Source organism: Aptenodytes patagonicus, chromosome 10 (genome assembly GCF_965638725.1).
Source record: "Aptenodytes patagonicus chromosome 10, bAptPat1.pri.cur, whole genome shotgun sequence".
Classification (NCBI taxonomy): domain Eukaryota; kingdom Metazoa; phylum Chordata; class Aves; order Sphenisciformes; family Spheniscidae; genus Aptenodytes; species Aptenodytes patagonicus.
Window position 1 is genome coordinate 12,041,475 of NC_134958.1, and position 19,174 is coordinate 12,060,648.

At 49.8% G+C, this 19,174-nt stretch overlaps 2 protein-coding genes across 2 annotated transcripts; both read left to right on the forward strand.

Annotated features, from left to right (window-relative positions):
- The first annotated feature begins 81 nt into the window (after positions 1–81).
- On the forward strand, positions 82–4,616 carry PDCD7 (programmed cell death 7). The gene is made up of 5 exons (XM_076348057.1): positions 82–834; positions 1,863–2,001; positions 2,337–2,573; positions 3,191–3,278; positions 3,678–4,616. The coding sequence occupies exons 1-5, from the start codon at positions 82–84 to the stop codon at positions 3,793–3,795; spliced, it is 1,335 nt and encodes a 444-aa protein (XP_076204172.1). The 3' UTR covers positions 3,796–4,616.
- Positions 4,617–5,547: 931 nt separating this feature from the next.
- Positions 5,548–18,086, forward strand: UBAP1L (ubiquitin associated protein 1 like). The gene is made up of 6 exons (XM_076348705.1): positions 5,548–5,588; positions 8,158–8,309; positions 10,185–10,937; positions 12,414–12,635; positions 16,846–16,947; positions 17,948–18,086. The coding sequence occupies exons 1-6, from the start codon at positions 5,573–5,575 to the stop codon at positions 18,080–18,082; spliced, it is 1,380 nt and encodes a 459-aa protein (XP_076204820.1). The 5' UTR covers positions 5,548–5,572; the 3' UTR covers positions 18,083–18,086.
- Positions 18,087–19,174: the final 1,088 nt, after the last annotated feature.

Below are 19,174 nucleotides of genomic sequence, written 5' to 3' on the forward strand. Positions count from 1 at the left end.
CGGGGCCGGGCGGCGCCTCCTCCCGGCCGCCAGGGGGCGCTGCGGCGCGGGCGGTGGTGGGCCGAGGGCCGAGGCGGCAGCATGGCGCAGCCGCCCCCCTTCGCCGGGCGCTTCCCGCCGCCGCCGTTCCGGCCCTTCCCGCCGCCGGCGGGGCCCTTCCCGCCGCCCGCCGCGCCCTTCGCCGGTCCCGCCGCCCGCCCGGGGCCCTTCGCGGTGGCGGCGGCGGCGGCGCCCCCGCCGTTCCTCCTGCTGCCGCCGCCGCCGGCCGGGCCTGAGGGCGACGCGGGGCCGCGCTTCCCGCCGGGCGGCGGCCCCTACTTCCCGGCGGCTCCTCCGTTCCCGCCGCGGCCGGTGGCTGAGGAGGAGGCGGCGGCGGCGCAGCGGCAGCAGGACGAACTGTGGCTGTCGCAGTTCCTGGGCCGGCGCCGGGCCGCCCCCCCGCCGCCGCCGCCGCCCGCCGCCGCCAGCCCCAGCAGCGCCCGGGAGCTGGCGGTGGAGGCGCTGGGGCTGGTGGCGCGATTGGCCGCGCTCTGCCGGGCCCTGCGGCGGCGGGAGGCCGAGGGGGATGAGGCGGGCTGGGCCCAGGCGCGGGAGGAGGCGGAGGCGGCGCGGCGGGAGCTGCGGGAGGTCGTGCGGCCCCTGAGGGAGCCCGGCTACCGGGAGGCGCTGCGGAGGAAGGCCGAGAGAGCGAGGAAGAGGAGGCTGCGCCTGCAGCGGAGGAAGCAAGAAGCCAAGGCAGCCAAGGAGGAGGAGGCGGCCCGGGCCGCCGAGCGGGAGGCCAAGATTGACCAGTGGAGGGCCAAGTGCATCCAGGAGGTGGAGGAGAAGAACCGGGTACGGCCCCGAGCGGCCTGATCCTGCCTCCCCCAGCTGCAGTGTGGCCTCCCGGGGACTCCTGCACGTCCCTCTGGGGTGCAGGGCAGCGTGGCGGAGCTGGGGCAGACCTGCTGATAACGGGCTCATGGCAGGCTGTGCCTGCCTGGCACCTGCCTTTGGCCCCTGCAGTTCAGTAGGTGCCACCTGGGTGCTGCGTAGGTTCGCTTGCTTGGAGACACGCTGTTTCCAATGCCTGCAGCCCTGCTTCTTCCTTAAAAGCCTTGGTGGGCATCTCAGCTTTGCCACGCTCGTGTCCTAGGCCTTGACAGTTGGGGTTTAAGTGGTTTCTGAACTCTGGGTTGCGTGTGGAGGTCTTCCTCTCTGGTCCCAAGCTGTCAGCTTGCCCCACGCTGCTCACAGGTACCCTGTGGTGGTCAGCAACATTTCAGTAACCATTAGCCTTGCCTGCTGGCTTCGTTCTTGTAAAACTTGTTGTTTGCAAGCTTTTCGGTCTCACCGGGAAGTAAAGCGGCTCCAAAGCAAAAAAAAACCCTCAAATTAGGCTTGCTGGGAAGGGCTGTAGGCACCTTTGTGCTGGCTGTTGGCTAAAGAGCTACCCTTCTGCCGGTGCTAGGTCTGCCGCTGGGATGGTACAGAGCAGCTTTTGGGAAAGGTTTCGTGTTCAGACTATGGCATGTTAATCGTCTTTAATTGCCGAGCTGTAGAATCGGGATGGTTTATGTTTATTGTTAATGTTTTTCCTAACTTTCTGTGGTTAAAGGTTATCAGGCTTTATGAATTCATTAGCCATTTGGCCCAAATTTATGAGTTGCTCGACATTCTTCTCTTGTTTCCTGAAGTCTATCGTGTTTTAGCTCTTTCATAAAAAGGCAAGGTTGGATGGTTGACTTAACTTGCTATGACTGTGTTACTAGGAAGTTATTCTGATCTCCACTGCTTCGCTAATCTTTTTGAAAGTACCATTTCATTCTTGTCTATGTGGGATATTTCACACATCATGCCTGGTTTTTTTCTTTCTTTCATAGGAACGAGAACTTAAGGCTGCTGCAGACAGTGTCTTATCTGAAGTACGGAAGAAACAAGCAGACACAAAGAGGATGGTGGACATCCTGCGTGCATTAGAAAAGCTTCGGAAACTGAGAAAAGAGGCTGCTGGCAGGAAAGGTTAATTACAAGAGTTTTACCAAACTTTTAATTGCGCACACAGGAAATAAGATGGTGCGCATGCCCTGTGCTGATCAGCAAGGTGCAGCTTGAAAAAGCTGTTTATTAGTGATTTTAGTTACGTTGTTATGCAAGAATAGCTATAAAATGCTGGATACGGTGGTTGTGTTCCTACGTTTCTAAGCTCTTTCTTGATAGAAGAGTTATTCCATTAAGATCGTTGTTAGCAAGGTAGAGCTCCTGTTCCTCTGAGATTTTGCCAGCTCTGCTCTCAAGTCTGATAACAGAGCCTCTTCTGAATTTGAAAATTTACCATTAATTCTCTTTCTGTTTAGGTGTTTGTCCATCCCCCTCAGCAGATGAAGCATTTGAAAATCAGGTGGAGAGTCTCAAAACGTTGCTCAAAAATCGCACAGAGCTGTATGAAGCTGAGGAGAGAGCATTAAGAGTTATGTTGGAGGGAGAACAGGAGGAGGAAAGGAAGAGAGAAATGGAAAAGAAACAGAAGAAGGAAAGGGAAAAACTGCTACAGCAGAAACTTGAAATTGATTCCAAGCTGTTTGGGGATCCAGGTAGATTCTGCATGCCGTACTTAACAGTATTTTTCCACACCATACCCCCATCTCATAGACACTGGGTTTAAAATGCAGGCACAAAAATAGTTGAGAAAGAAATCATCCACTGGAGTAATTTATGCTCTGAGGAAAAGATGGGATAAACGTAGTGTGCTGCTAACACATGCGATGTAAGAAGAACTGTTTAGCTCTTCAGCGTAGACTGCAGTATATCTCAAGCCGATTTCATAATGTTTTGCAAGAAGAGGTTGTAGATTAAGCTGAAGTGAGAATAAACAGAATAGACTGAAGACTTCCAGCACCCAAGAGATGCTTTAGTCTGGTGATTTGGTAAGTGCAACTCGGGTAATCTGTAAAGGTACAGTGTCCATATGTTCCCCTTGTTTAGAGGATGGAGGCAGGAGAAGTTTTGCTAGTCTTGACTTGCCTCTTGACGGTAAGGATGAGGGGATGTGCAAAACATGTAATAGTCCTTAATATGTTACATAGGGAAGCGATTTCAAGTTATAGCTGGGGAGCAGCAAATGAGTTAGCAAATTTGAGGCTTCTAAGACTTACTAGAATCGAAGGTCTTTCTGGTTTATTGAACGATTTCTATGTTTGTGTTTTAACAGATGAATTTCCTCTAGCCCATCTATTGCAGCCCTTCAGAGAATATTACTTACAAGCTGAGCATTCTGTAGCAGCTCTAATCCAGATCAGGTAAAACCAAACGAAGTCTTTATTTTATTATCAAAGATGACAAGTATCGTTTGTTGAGATTGTAAAGTTATGGTCCCTTTTGGTTCGTTAACTTCCAAATATGGTTATGCAGTGAGTTGTCCTGGTTTTTTTCAGCTAAGGATCAAGCTTCTCGCTTGATAGAGTTGTATCCAACAGATGCCTGTGTGAGGCAGAGTGCGCTTCCATGCATAACCATTCCATTTAATAGAATAGTACATACAGTTTTCACATTTGTGTTTTGAAAAACAAGCTTCAGAGTACAATTTACAGTGTTTTGTGTATTGATCAGTATGGAAAAATACCTACGTGGGTATATAATAAATCTTACTACCAAACTCACACCAGCTCTCCTCTCAAACAACGCTTTCTCTGTTAAAGGCATGAATGGGATCAGTACTTGGTGCCAGCTGATCACCCTGAAGGAAGCTGCATCCCTCCAGGATGGGTTCTTCCGAGTCTCCCCACAAATGACACTTGGGCCACTGCTGTCAGATAATTTAGTAATAAATTACTCTAACGTTGGAGGAATGTTTCATTATAATTGCGTGCGTACCTGTGAGAGGGTCCGAAGAGGAAGTCTCCTCCTCTGTTTCAGTAGCCAGATACTGGAATGTCTTGAAGAAAAGCGTAAGAACTGTTTTTGCCATCTGACTCCGCAGGGAAATACCTGAGCAAGCCCAGAGCTGCTAGGCCTCTCGTGGTACGGAATCACAGTCCCGCTGCGAGTTTTTGTTAATAAATCTCAATAAAGAAACATTGCTGACGAGGGTATTTGTGCCAGTATTAACATCCTGTTTTTAGTGGCTTTTATCTTTATAAGCCTAAATCCAGATGATGAAATCTCCAGAAATAAAGAAGTTAAAAAAAAAAAGAGAGATCATTAGTAAACATGTTTTTCTTCCTAAATGAAGCATGTCAAGCATCACTGTCAAAATAGTTCCTGTATTTTTGTGTGTAGAAACGAACCTATTACAAGTTTAAACAAATTCTGAAGTACAAACAAGACAGGGTTTTTCAAGGTTGATTAAAGCAGCTGTTGACATTTTACGTTTGTGGACTAAAACTGGTACCACAACATGGAAAAAATTCCCAGTTGTGGTCAAATAGGTCAGACAGCCATGTGAATATATATAAATTTGATGAATAAGCCTGCTGGAAAAAACCCAATAAAATCTGAAGTCTAACCTACTGTAATTTTTTTTGCCTATATAGCTATTTTTGTATAGGGACAGATGATGTATATAATATTTGATTAAAAAACACAGCTCTATTTTGTAAGTTGTTTTTTTGTACAGAATAAATACAGAAAAAAGGAAATTTTTTTGTTTGAAGCGTTTTTACTCCGAGAGAGAGATTTGTTTTAGCACTTGGCATCAAATACGACTCCAATGTGGAGAGAATTGCTGGCAAAAGGTTTGTGTGAAGGAACTTCTCCCTCCTGCAAGGCGACAGAGGCGTGTGATTTCAAAGCCTTCCATGTTCTGGAGTTTGCTCGAAACAGCGATGGGCCATATGGGTTTGGGGCTTTGCCGGTCTACGCAGATTGTCGTGGCATCTTTCCAGAGCTGCAGTCGTTACTCTTGGTTAGCCCTAATGCATGGGAATGGATTTAATCTCCGATTCCTTACCTCTTCGCGTCGCAACATCGTGTAATTCATGGAGGAAGCAACAGGTAATTGCCTAAATTCAGCACTTGGGCCTTATATGTAGCGTTAATAGTTTCTTGGCTGAAGCTTTGCATTGATTTCTGTTAGTAAGAGCACACGAACTAGTAATTTTTGATAGAGTTAGAATTAATCTGGGTGCAGAAGTTTGCAGTTCTTGCTCACGTGTGTATTGCCTACCTATAGCGCCCCAAAATACAGATTACCGTGAAGTCCTCTGGAGGTAGGGGTTCTGATTGGCGTGTCCGGACATCCTCCCATCCCTACTGTCACTTCTAGCACCTTGTTACTCTGAGACCTATGGCTGGGTCAGATCCTGGGGAGTCTTATCTGATGAAAAAGCAAAAGTTCAACTAGCGTAAAAGCAGTTGCAGAAACGACGCTTTCGGTTCAGGAAGCTTAGTGACCGGAGGGTGCTCTGCTTAAATAGTTAGGCTCCTTATCGCATCAGCATGTCTGATGGGACAGGCTAACTGCTTAAGCTACGGTAATCCTAAAACTGTCAACGTCAGATGCTTGTCTGACACTGCAAGAATTCGAAGAACTGAGCAGTAGATAAGCAGGCAGCGTAGGAGCGACCCTCTTCTCCCTCCCCGCGAGAAGAGCTCCATGATTTTGTCTGACGGTAAGGGTAACTTCGTATTGTCAATAAAAATAGGACATGAATACTGTTATAAAAATAGGGCTTGAAAATGCCAGCGGATGATGTACGTTTAGGTATATTTCAATCCCTCAAGCTTTCTGTGGTTTGTTCTACATATTTGTTCTTGTCTAATGGCGTCTGTGTTAAAATGTTTTATATTTTTAGTGAGGAAGATGTTGAAGCCACAGATGGAAGAGGAATGTTTAAAATCTTAACTCATGAAATACATGGAGACAGGGTATTAATTCTTAAAAAAACCTTGTGTTTTCAGATTTAAGATTCAAATTTGTCCGAGTATAGTATTTCCTACTATTTTTAAGTTTTAAAATACTGTTACAGCCCAGAAGAAAAGAGGGGTTGGCTATGAGTTTCTGAGACTCATTTGCATCCTGTTCCTCGCCTGGTCCCCGTGCAGTTCAGGTTTCTCATGCTTTTAAGGCACATCCTCTTCCTGATAAGAATTTGTTCATTTGCCAGCCTGTGTCTTTGATGGGAAAGCAGGCAGGGCTGGCGTGAAGCAGATGAGGTCAGAACCCTTGTGGGAGTTGCTTTCTGGTGTAAGTTGGTGTTTATGACTGACCCTCTTTTAGTCTTGTCTAGTAGCGTTTTCGTTGTCATCGCTCCTCACCCCAATGTACTTCTTTTTTTCTCAATAGCGGTTTTGGGAATTAACACTCGTGGGAGTCTTTCTCAGAGCACAGTATTTATGCAGTGAAATACAGTGAGATACAATAATCTCTCCGTATTTTCTTCATCGTGGCTTCAGGCACGTTCACTACCCATCTCCGTCCCTTAAAGTGGCATTTAAAACCAAGTAAAGCCGTTCTAGGTGACGGACGACGAGACAGTCTTTTCCTTTGCACCTTTGTACTGCACAGCTTGGGAAGAGCTGATTTACAGCGTAAGCTGCAAGGAGGGTCTGTCCCTCTTGCAGGCAGGGGCTGCACGGCCACGCCGAGGAGTTGGAGAAAGCTGGGGGAAGGTGGCTTTACTTAAAGATGTTTTCACGCGTTGTCTTCATCAGTGCTGACGTGGATTGTAACTTAGGCTGAGCCCTCTTAGGCTGGGGAGCAGATGGCCTGGCTCCGTGCAGGCTCCCAACGCGTTGCACGTGTGGCGTGTTAGCAGCAGTACATGCGTGGGAGCCGCAAAGCTGGTTAGGGCCTCTGCCTGCGCTACAGCCCCAGGTATTAAAGGCTCCTGGTGTAAGCAGGCGAGCGACAGCTCTTGTAATTCTGATAAGAGGAACTGAGTTGAACAGAGTGAGTGTGCGTGTCGCTCTTCCTTTGTGCTCTAGAGGCAGTTTGTTAGTCTTTTGCTAACGTAAGAAATGACCTTGAATGCCATTTCCCATTATAGACCCTTATTTTTGCATTAAACTAACAGGCAGCTTTCCTTGATACATTTGCCTGCTTATTTTCTTTTTGTGGAGTGTTTATCCTCATTGTCATGGAAGCCATTTCTTTTTAAAGGAAAAAAAAGATCAGTAAAAGCACTTAGGGATGTCACATCAAGTACTTACTGTTTGTGTCCTGAGAACGGCTGCTGAGAGCTGCTGCTTTGGGATGAGCAGGCACAGGCTGCAGGTACCAGAGCTTGTCGGATTACTGATCATTAGCTCTTGCCAATTGACAATATGTAAAGGAAGTTATTTTGCACGCTATGTCGCAGGGAAGCTGAGGACTCGAGGCTTCATGGAGCAAGTAGTGGCTTTTTACTAAATTGAGACATTTATACAGAGCTGATGGCTACGCTATTGCAGTAATATTTTCCGTGCCGCCATTCCTAGTTCATCAGAAATTTTTCTCTCCCCTGCTATTCCTGATCTAAAAAACGTCACCGCACTTCAAATGACTCGATGGTTCTTAAAAACTAATCTGGCCTTAAAATGGCTCGTTCAACACCCCTCTAACATCGAAGCTTGCCTGATGCACCAGCCTCCCTGTTTGGCTCTCGGTAAGCTGCTGCAGTGCTGGAGGGGGTGCCCCCACCCCAGCTCCCCCGGGCTGCTCCGTGTGATGGCTTAGCAGCACGTGGCCACGTGCTTGGGCTCCGTGACCACGGGTACTCTCAGGTCACGCAGAGAGAGCAGACCTGCGAGGTGTCCTCCTCAGCTGCGGTTTCTGCCTCTCTAAGTGGAAAAAGCGCCCAGTCTGTCCCCGACTTGGGAAAGGGAGTATGCGATGGGCAGCGGAGAGAGAGGGAGAGGCAGGAGGAGGGATGGAAAGCAGCGGGGCATGCATGGAGGTGGAAGCGGAGGAGAAAAACGCTCAGGATCTCTGCCAAATGAAGCTGTAAGCTTGGTCAGGTCCTGCTGGCTCAAGCTCAGAATAGCAAAGGTTAGTTCAGACAAATCTTCCTGGTATCAGTAATTAAGATTTTGCAAATCTGGGCATTGCACACAGTGGTTTTTACTTGGCTGGCACAGTCTCTAAGGGCTGTGTTCCTTTTCCTGGCGTCACTTGAAATAGCTCATCTTTCTCTCCTTCCACCCAACTTAAAGGTGCTAGTCCTGCCTTTTACAGTTTTGTTTCATCCCTTCCTCCGGCAGCAAGAAATCAGGCAGCAGCAATGAGCTACCTGGATGAAGTTCCCTTCCGGACGGCCAGGAGCCTCGACGGGGACTCAGGGGGAGAAAACACTTTAATCACCGCCCCGGCCATCAACCTCCCCGACTGCGCCGACATCCTCATGAGCACCATGGTGAGTCGCCTCTGCTTGCGTCCGTGCCCGGATTCGCTTCGGGGGGGATGCTCAGAGGAGGATGCTCAGAGGGATGTCAGCGGTGTTTGCCTTTTCTTGTGAAAGAAGGGAAGGGAACGGAAACCTCTCCTAATTGATCTCCTCTTAACTGGCTGGTTTGCAGGAGTGGGAGGAGGTGAGGACGATTTGTGGTGGGTGGGAGTGAGGAAGGGGTAGGTTTGGGGTTGGTTTTTTTTAATCCCGTCCAAGCAGGAGGGTTGGGTCTTTCTGGGATAGGAGGACAAACTTCAGGCTCTGCTCTGGGGTTGTTTTCTAGTCTGGAATCATCACCGTCTCATTTATTAGTAATATTTATTAAATATTTATTAATAAATCTAACAGAGATGTAAGCAGGCAACACTACCTGTGCTGGCAATATATATTATATATATAATGTATATATATTATATATATTTTTTATATATATATAATATCCTGTGGCACTTTGTGATCTTCCACATTGCTCAATCCTAAACTGCTTTTGGATCTACACCTATTGCTATAACAGCTTTGTCACCAATTTTAAACCCCGTCACAGCGATCCGAAGGAGCTGTCTGTGCTCTAGAAGGGGGTTGGAAGCCTTTCCCTCTACCGTTGCACTGAAGGCGTGGAGCTGGCTCTCCGGGCTTACGGGTGCTGTTAGCACAGGTCCAGTCGAAGACGATTTCAGAAATACTTTGTGTGTTTAGCCTTAAGTAGTCTCACCCGTAAATGGGGTCAGTGCACTTCATGGGGTGAAGGCGATCTGGGTGATCCCAAACAGCCTCTGCTCGCTCCTGGTGATGGGTGAACCAGCAGTAAACCCCACATCTGGCTTTTCGCTAGCTCAGCCTTGCTCATCTCTCCCCCAAAATGACACATCCCAAATCCGCAGGACGTGTTTAACATGAAGATTCGCCGTGTTGTTCATTTTAAGCAATTTCTCCGAAGGAAATTTTAATGCACACATTTTTTGCCACCTGTGTAAAGGCAGGTGATGGTCTGCATCCCCACGGACCAGCTGAGGTGGTCCACCACCCCGTCCTATCCCGGGAAACCCCCAGCCCCGGGTTTCTCCCTGGTCAGGGACGCGTCAGTGCTCCTCGCCGAGGCCGAGCAATTGCGCTGGTGGTCCGGGCTGATCCTTCTGGAGGCACGTGGTGGTGTTTTCCTCGGGGAGGCTGGTTTGGGTCCACAGCTGACAAGTGGCAGGGAGCAGTAAAAACAGCATTCCTGGGCTGTGAATGTACTTGCCTGCCCGTCCAGAGGAGACCTTGTTTGGAGAGCTCTGGGACGGACAAGGCTTGTTTGTTCCAGGAAAACCCTCAGATTTCAGTCTCAAACATGCTTATATTTTAAGCTGGACTACGTGGAAATGACAACTCTGTTCTGGGACCGGCCAAGCCCCCAGCGCCGCCGGAGACTCCCATGGCTGGTCCTGCCTCTGCCCAAGGCGGCATCTCCCCCCTTGGTGGCTCCCGAGCCCCTGTGCCTGATGCGGCTCCGCCAGGTGCCACTAACGGGTACTGTCCCCTTCCACAGCAGCCAAACTGACACAAAACCACCGCTGAGCATAAGACACCTATCAAAAGAATTGTATATACAACTCAAAATAGTAATGACTTCATAGCCAGATTTTTTTCAAGTATAAATTTGGGGATTCCCTATAGGGATGAGGCTGGCACTGCCCAATCCTACAGCCCTAGTGCCCGCAGCCAGCCCTGATGCTCAGGGAAATAGGAGTCAATATGGGAAGGATGCAGCCCTTAATGTGCCCTCGTGAAGCGCGTGGTTTGCTCCATGCCCTGTGGCCTGGTTTCAGATGCCCTCACCAGCTGCTTCTCGCTCTTCCGCAGCACGACTTCTCGCTGGAAAGAAAAGTGCTTTACTGGGTCGAGGTGGCCTCTCAGCAGCAAACCTCCCGGCATCGCGTCACCTCCGAAGTCATCCCCACGGCTCCGCCGTGCTGGCTGCTGCTGGTGGACCCCACCGACAGCTACGGGGGGAGACTGCGGGACGGGGCGGTACGGCGCTCCATCAGCCTGAGCGCTGCCGATGACAGCTACGGGCACGCCAAGGGCAGAGGTGCCTTGTCCGACACCGAGAGCGAGACCTGGCACTCGGACGAGGACGAGTACTCGGAGGACGACGAGTACTCCTCGACCTCCTGGGAAGAGAGCGACAAGGATGAAAAGGTTTCCAGGAGGAGAAACACTGTGAGAAGTGTGGCTCTGCATCCTGGCTTTTACCAGACCCGGCCAAAGACATCGCCCGGCTTGCTGGAGCCCTCGCCGGAGAACAGCGGCCACAACCCAGCCAGCCCAGACCCAAGCAAACAGGGAAGATCCATGTTGATATTTAACAACATGAAGAACGAGCTGGAAGCGGCCAGGAGGAAGCTGGCTGCTTTGGTGCACCCTTTGAACAGAGCCTTCGCGGAGAGCAGAGGGGTCCCGGTGCCACAGCCGCTCCCCCAGCGCCCCTGCACCAGCCGCAGCATCAAGTATGGGCCAGCCCCGGACATGTCCCAGCTGGGGACCTTGGTGCCGGCTCCTCCAGCCACGGCCGTGCCGATCCCCCCGATCAAACGGCATAAGCCCACAGTGCCGGTGAGATGTTTTTCTCTGGTAGCCCTTTGCTTGTCGCTGAGACAGGAGGGGGGTGGAAGACGTTGAATCGATTCTGTTTGCTGGGGTCTGGCCAGCAAAATGGAACCAAAAAGGGGCTTTGGGAACACTAAACCCGTGAGAAATTACTGATGAGTTTTCGTAAGAAGTGAAGGAAGGTGGGTTTTTTTCTGGGGTTTAAAGGCAAGCTTTCTGGGAGGACGTTACTTGCTCTGCCCTGACCAAAACATCTCTGTTTTTCCTGACAAGCAAGGCATCTTATTTGATTTTCAATTGAAACACTTAAAAAAACAAGTGAAATAAGTTTTTTTCCCTCTTTCCTCTCCATTTTCCCCCTCTAACAGATATAAACAGGGTTTATGGGGAAATGCCCCTTACAGCCATCACAGCTGCTCCTCCTGGCAGCCCCAGAAGAGAAGCTGGGGCTTGAGCAGAGACAAAACTGGGCTGTTTCTGCATCACCTCTGCCCTGGGTCTCCCTCATTACTTGTCCCCGTGCTCGCTGCCCTCCTTCACCCTGTTTTATAACTGGAAAAGGCCACTTCACCTGACTCCTTTTGCAATATTGGCGACCTTCTCTGTGGCAAAGGCTGTCTGTCTTTTCTTAAAAGTCTAGGAAACTTCAGATTTCACAGTCCTACTAGAAATACAAATCGTTTAATGATAGAGACAGTGATGTGAAGTGATGGAGTAAATATTGCTTTTCATCACCTTAAATCTGAATTGCGGCATGTTTTTTAAGAAATCACATCTCATCCAGCTACTTGAGAGATTTAGGAGATGAATTACTGAAAACCCGCAATTAAAACCATCGGACGCGTGAAAGGCCAGGTTATTTGTATGTAGTTGCATTAGACATAGGGTAATTAAGGAAAGATTAAATGCCCACGTGTATTTATACACTAAACAGCTGTTGCAACTAATTACTAATCCATCGCCCACCCTGCTCGGCTGCTGTTACAAATGGATCATGCCAAATACTAAAGCCTCATACTCAGGTGAGCATTTCTATGTGCAAGGTCATTTCTGAAGATGGCTTTGTAAGAGAAACCTAAATACATAGGGGCATAAATGAGGCATCAGGGGAGCATCCTCCTGCCCGGGCTGCTGCATCACCTGCCCGCAGGCAGCGCTGCCTCTCACTTGGCCGGTCGAGGACGGCATTAATTGCTGGAGACGTGACCGTGATTCCCAGGGAAAGGAAGCTGCTTTTGCTCACTTTGCCCCGTGAACCCTCCTGAGTGCTGTTTTCTCTGATCTCTATCTATAGCTGAGCCTGGATTTAATTAAGTCCAGTCTCCTTTGAAGCCCCAGGGGGTTTGTTCCACGTATGGGAATTTTCCTCTTCTGGAGAGAGCAAGGTAACTGCCGGCATTAGAAAGCATTGCTTCAGCCTGGGTCGTTTAACATTGTTTCCTGAGGTGGAGCAAGAAGACCATCTGCTGTTTTTTCTTGCAGTCCCTCAGCCCCTACGCCCGCCTTCCCCCTGCCTCCACGCCTGCCTCCACGCCTGCGCGACCTCTTGGTTCCCACAGATCCCAGCCGGATTCAGCGGCTGACCTGCTTTCGGCGCTGAGCCAAGAGGAGCGAGACCTCATCGAGCCCGTTATAGCCTTGGGCTATCCCACCCACAAAGCCATCCTCACCCTGCAGAAGACTGGAAGGCAAAGCTTAAGTCAGGTTGGTGGAGCTGGCACGGCACCGCGGAAAGCTTTTGGTAAAGAAAAACGTGATTTTCATGGAGGAAGGGATGGCTGTCTTGCTTGGGGTGGACTTGTGATGGATGGCCTTGGGTTTCCCACTTTGGTATCAGACCTCAGTTGACAGGGTTTTCCATGAGATCACGTCTGCACTTTTGCTGTAATAAAATAGCAGTGAGTCGCTCTCAGCCTTTCAGCAAGTAATAACGGCCGGGTAACGTTATCTCTTCAATCTGTTGTATGGAGCATGGTGTCCTTTTGAAGTACAAATTTTGCCCCCGTATATGGAAACTTTTTGCACATCATTTTTTCCCGGCTGTTTGATTCGTATGATTATTGCCATGGCTCATCCTGTCAGAGTGGGACTGTACAAATACCTCAGAGATTTGTCTGGGCTCTCTCCAAAACACAAGCTCCCCACGTTGGAGCAACCAGGGACTCCATGCAACCACTGCGGCTGTGTCCCAGAGCTCTTTTCCTGAGGAACCCTCTATAATAACCTGGAATTTATTTAAAATAATTAACATACAACCTCTTCCTACCCCTGGTATCTGAGTACATCACAACCTGTTGTGCTGCATCCCAATTCCCAAGGTCTCTGCTTGTCCAGATGAACCCCCCCGTGGTCCAGGTGGGCTCGGAGCATCCATGCCGTGAGGGATGCTGCTGGCTCTGACCCTCTGGCTTGGCAAGCTTGGGGCTGGACCTGCCCATCCCAGTGGAGGATTTAATAGGGCTAAATTATCCAAGTAGCTCTTGCAGAGAGAGAAGGGGCTTGATCGCAGCTTAGCAAGAGGGATGTCCATGAGGCTGTCATGCCAGAGAGCAGGAGCAGACCCCGGGCAGAGGTATGAGCAGACACGGCACCAAGCAGCCGCTGCCGGGTGCCAGTCTCCTTCCCATGGTCCCAGGGAGCTGCCTGTGCTGCGTGGGCCAGCTCTTACCCATCTGGTCAGTGCACAAAGCTGGTCTGTGGCTGAGTCATCCTGCAGCTTCTGGCTCCCTCCTGAGTCACCCCTGGCTGGACCAGCCTCCCCAGACCCTCGCTAGTGTTTCAGGTGAGCGTCGCTGCAAGACAAGGTGGGAAGGGAAGCTTTATTTCTTCAATTCATAAATGTTTCATCTAGGCAGAGGGAGATGGGCTCACGTTCTTTGCGCAGAGCCGTGCAAGGGTGTCTTGTAGCAACTGCTGGCTTCAATATGAAGAAGCAGTGCATCTTATTAAGGATGGAAATGGGTACAGTCTGCTCCCTTCTGCATAAACACCAGGACTCCCATTCCCTTGGAGAAGAGATTAATGCACCAAAATACAAGGTCTGCCTTATATCCTGTGCATATCCTGTGCCTTCTTCACCAGCGGTTCCCATCTTTCCCATTTATGCCCAATACAGCCAAGATAAAATGTAAAGCCTAGCCCTTGGTGCATCTCTTACAAGTACAAAACTACCAAATAAGGCTAAACCTTCCTGGAAAATATGTTTCAACTCAAGTTAAAAACAAGAGCTGTGGGCGCTCTTCATTGCTTGCTGGTGTCACGCGGGGTTTCAGTGTGTGACGATGACAGCTTCAACCGTGAAGATTGATTGTAATACCAGATGGTAGCCAAAAATTGCTCAATTTCTTTGCAGTGTCAAGTCAAACTGGCAGAGCCCACCCTGATGGAGAAGGCAAGTCTGCTGCCTTAAGGAGGCGATGCCTTCTCAATTTTGGTGGAAGAACCTCTCTAAAAGGCTCAAGCAGGGTTAGTTGCCCCAACACACCAGAGGTTCATCATCTAGGATGTCATGGCCAAGGGCTAAACCAAAAATGCATCATTGCATTTTGATCAGTGATCATTGATCAATCAAAAATGCATTGTTGATCCATGGAGCTCTCAATGTACATGTGAGCTGAGACATGACAGATGGCTGCAGCTGGTCAGCATCCATCTTCCCAGTTAGCCATAAGCACAGGGTTCAGAGCAGGGCGTTCACCATGGGACACAGCCCACTGCGTCAGCCACCTCCTGGCCATGCACGGATGGGGAACCTCTTCCTATGGACTGTTGGACTCTTGTGAAGTCAATAATACAGCAAAATATATGCTCAGCTGTGCTTCCATAATGTGCTCCTGCCCCTTTCCTCCTCCAAAAGAGCTTGCTGTCTTACCCCAAGTGACAATCTAGATCTTCAGCGCTTCCTACAAGCCTTGCATCAGCTGTCCCCACTGGCAGTGGCTCCTCGAGCCTCTCCAATGCTTGTAGAAGCTGTGTTCTCAGTGGTGGCATTGGCAGCCGTGAGTTGAGCAGGGCTGTCTACTGCAGTGCTGGCTGGGGTCTCCCTGTCCCCCGGGGAGAGCCTCTGTCCCTGGAGGCTTAGCGCCCGAGGGGTAGTGCCCACCGGGTTTGCGTGTCCCTGGCTTGAACCCTGCTGCAAGACTGGGGAGGTGTTTACCCTGTTCCTCCACAATGAAATCAGCATTTGGGTCTTTGGTGGTGTTTGCTCGTGGTTTTTTCCATGCCAGCAGCTTATAGTCCATGGTCCAGGTGGGTCAGTGAAATGGTTGGTGGTAAGGCTTTGCTCTTCTTAAGCAGGCAGTTTTTGGAGCACCTGAAGCGGGGACCTCATGGGGACGGGCCTTACCGATGGGCATCGGCTGAAGTGGTACAGGGACATGAAAGATAAAACCCACCAGAGGAGGGATTTCCTTTATGTCACTGCATGTGCTTGTCTTTGATGTGAAAAGCTACATTGCTGCCCATAACATCAAGTCGCAGCAAATGAGGGAAGAGATAAATCAGCACATTACTGATCTACCAGAGCCTGGAGGTCTCTTCCCACACAAGCAGTTTGTGATGAGGTTATTGGGTTGGCCGTGTAGCGGATAAAGCCAAGCTCTCCAGGGGTGCCTGCACTGGAGGAACTTCACGTCTAAGTGTGATAAGGAGCCTCCTTGAGAGCTACAAGGGGGAAAGGAGCTTCAGGAGGGCAGTGGCACCTCCTCCTCCTTCCCAGTGAGCGGTGGGGCTGGTACCGGACCCAGGGGGTTAGCAGGTCATAGTATTTAAAAACCTGTTTTTGTTTAGTCTTCAGGAGAGATATATATACACACACACACACACACACTTTTTTAGTGATAAAAATCATTGAGTTGACAACAGCACCAATATCATGCTGGGCTTGAACAGCACACCAGGCTGCCAGGACTGGCCATGAGCATGACGAACAGTTGTCCCTGCTGCGACAGGGCAAGAAAATACAGCAATGATCTGGGGTGTTTAGTTGGTAAGGTAGCGAGGAAAATAAAAACAGGTTATGAATGCCAATGACCAATGACTATCTAATCTTTGAGTTAATAAGCTGCTCCTTAAGGCTGATATTTCTTAAAATTCTTACTCTGCTCTTGAGCCAAACTAGATCAACTCAACGTTTGAGGGACTTTTTTTGCTTTTTCATAGGTTTTATGGTCTTTTACTGAATCCTTCTCCTTGGCTACAGCGGTGCTGGGGAGGGTGGAGGTCTGTGCGCTGGTGGATCTGGGGAGATATGAATCAGCTTCTCCTTGGATGAAGACAGCATGGCTTCGGGGAGACCCGTGGGATGTTCTTATTCCCCATGCTATTGTATAGCTCATTTATTATTGTCTGTCCCATATGTTTTTGGACAGTGAATGATTCTCGTGGTATTTAAAAGATACCGGTGGGAATAGTGCTGTCAGCACTCCAAGAACAGCAAGAAAAGCCAAAAATAACTGTTTACTTTCAGTAATGACAGCACACGGGTCTCCCCTGGGGTGGGTTTTGTGCTTGGACCCTGGAGTGAACCCATGGGCGCCCGAACTCCGGCGCATCAAAGGGATGCCGGGTCAGCCGAGGGTAGACATCTCACCAGGCTCTGCTTCACCCCCAGCCTGGAAGTCATCACTTTGTATCTCAGATGATTCAAATGTTTGGTTTGCTCCTCGTCCTCCTTCCGCCTTGTTCCTGTTCCCACCCTGGGAGGGTGGGGGGGACCAAGACATTGTCTTCTCACGGTGGAGTCCTGCTGATGGACAGGCTGCCCTGGCTGAGCATCAGATGGGAGCCAGAAGGACAGTTGTGCCCCAGGTCCTCCCCACGAGCACGTCCCTGGAAGGTGGCAAAGCGGGCTCCTGAATGCGCTTACACCCCATGTCTGCGAGGTTGGATTAACCCTGGTTGTCTTCTTCTGCAGTTCCTGAGCTACCTGGGTGCCTGTGACCGGCTGCTGAAGCAGGGCTATGAGGAAGGGCAGGTGGAAGAGGCCATGGAAATGTTCCAGTACTCAGAGAAAAAGGTCAGAGCGGGGCGGCACAGCCCAGCCCTTTGTGCTGCCTCCTCCGGGCTTGCTTTTCCAGTGGGCTGCACGCTCCCCTCCCCCCCCCCCCGCCCCTCGCGCAGCCTCCCAGGAGGTCAGACCTATTGCCCTGCAAGCAGTGAGCCCACACTCGCGGCAGACTCCCGGGGCAGTGTCACCATAAGGACCCCCTGGGAAGGACACCCGCTCCGTCGCTCTTCTCCATCCATCCTCTCACCCCGCCATGCAAGCACGATGCTTGCTCAGCCCCTGCACGGGGAATCCCCCACCCCGAGCCCACCAGCACCCGTGCTCGCTACCTCCCTCCCAGCTCCCCCTTTGCATTCACCCCCCAAGGAGAAGAATCCTGGTGGCACACCAGGTGTTGGTCTCCATCACCAGTCTCCTCCTGGGGGTAGTGAAGAGCTGGGGTGGGAGAAAAGCTGCTTGAAATTTGGGCTGGTGGTGTTTGACGTGATGCCAACGGCACGTAGGATTGCCGGCTCACCGCTCATTAGGGCTGTGGCAGTGGGAGGGCGCTCGGGTCTCGGTGTCAGGCGGGGGGTTATTTATTGAGGACGCGGCTCCAGGAGATGTTGTGGTGCTGGGGCCCAGCCTGAGCAAGGGGGGAAGCAGGACAAATTAATTCCAGCTTGCGCTCGCTGCCTTTCCCCAGTCTCTTTATAATGCAGGCAAACACTTGCATGGAATTCATATTAAACTTTACAAGGAATAAGTGAAGCTAGAGGCTGATTTTATGAAATATGTCTGATTTAAAAAGTTGATGTAAAGGCACACTTTTAAATGCTAGCAGTGGTATGTCTGCCCTCGCTCTGCTGTCGGCAGTGGCACCAGGAGTGCCCTTCAGCAGTAATACAACCCTGCCAGGTCATCTGGCTGCAGCCTTGTCACCCAATGCTGTTTCTGCTGCAACTCTACAATAAATCCATCCTTGAAACCCCATGATAACATGACTCCTTTCTCTTCCTTCTTCCTCCAGGCAGCTGAATTCTTGCATTTGTTAGCTCAGTTTAACGATATGGGTTTCCAGCAAAATGAAATCAAAGAAGTTCTTCTGCTTTGTGGGAATCAGAGGGAGAAGGCACTGGAAGAGCTCGTGATGAAAACCCAGTGACCAGCATCCTGGACCCCAGTCACAGCTTCCCCTCTCCAGACCGGACCATCGAAGGACTCGGGTGGGTTGGCCGCGCTTACCCTTCTGCCGCTCCATCCCCACCCTGAGCAGCACGGCTCACCGGGCACAAAGCCTCAAATCACTGGCTTGGTGTCTCATCTCATTTTATGGACATCCATCATCAGCATGTTTGTCATGTACTAAGGCAAAGGCTTTATAGCAGGAGTGTTTATCTCTTCACCCACACATCTCCACCCTTGATCATCTCAGCTGTTTAGATTAGATGTAATAAGATCCAAACCGCCTTCGGCTTAGATTTTGCAAAACCCAAACCACAGTTTTCTCCCTCCACCTGGGGTGATGGGTGTCATGTTTTCAACTACAATCAAATGTGGATTCTTAAAAGATTATATATATCAACAGAAGAGATTGTTTTCATAAAAACTGAAGGCTCCTGAAGAAACATTTTTTAGTCCTTGCTTGGGAAGAGTCTCAGCTGACTTAGTCACGGTTGAATATTGTAATTGAAATCCGATCCGATCACATTAGCTTCTCCTTTTAAACCAGAAACTTGAGAAAAATACACAATTCAATGAGGGTAAGGAAAGAAAACAGGCTGCCCTTGCTCTAGAAATACATGAAGTTTATCCAGTGCAATGAAAAATGGCTTACGCAAGGGTTTGTGCTCAGGGAATTTCATGAAATCAGAACAGAGAGATGGGGAACAGCTCGGCTGCCCTCGTGCTCTGCCCAAATCAGGAAAATTCAGGGGATGCTTCCCTAAACTGTGGAGACAGTGGCTCCAAATGAAGTTAAGCACGAATGTCAGGATCGGGAAAATCTGGATGCCCAGGGGAATTTTTGTATGTAACTGAAGGACAGAGAATGAGAGATTCAGATCACCTTACGGGATGTGTCTCTTGGCTTGGCAGTGGAAGAGTGGACAGTGTTTTCACACAGAAGTATATTATTTTCCTGTGAATTAGATACAGATGTAATTTCTTTGAGTAAAGATGGTTGGAAGGGTTCTTCTGAAATGTATTTGTGTCTTTCCCTGTGAAAATGCCAACTGGCACAACCTAGCAGAGAAAA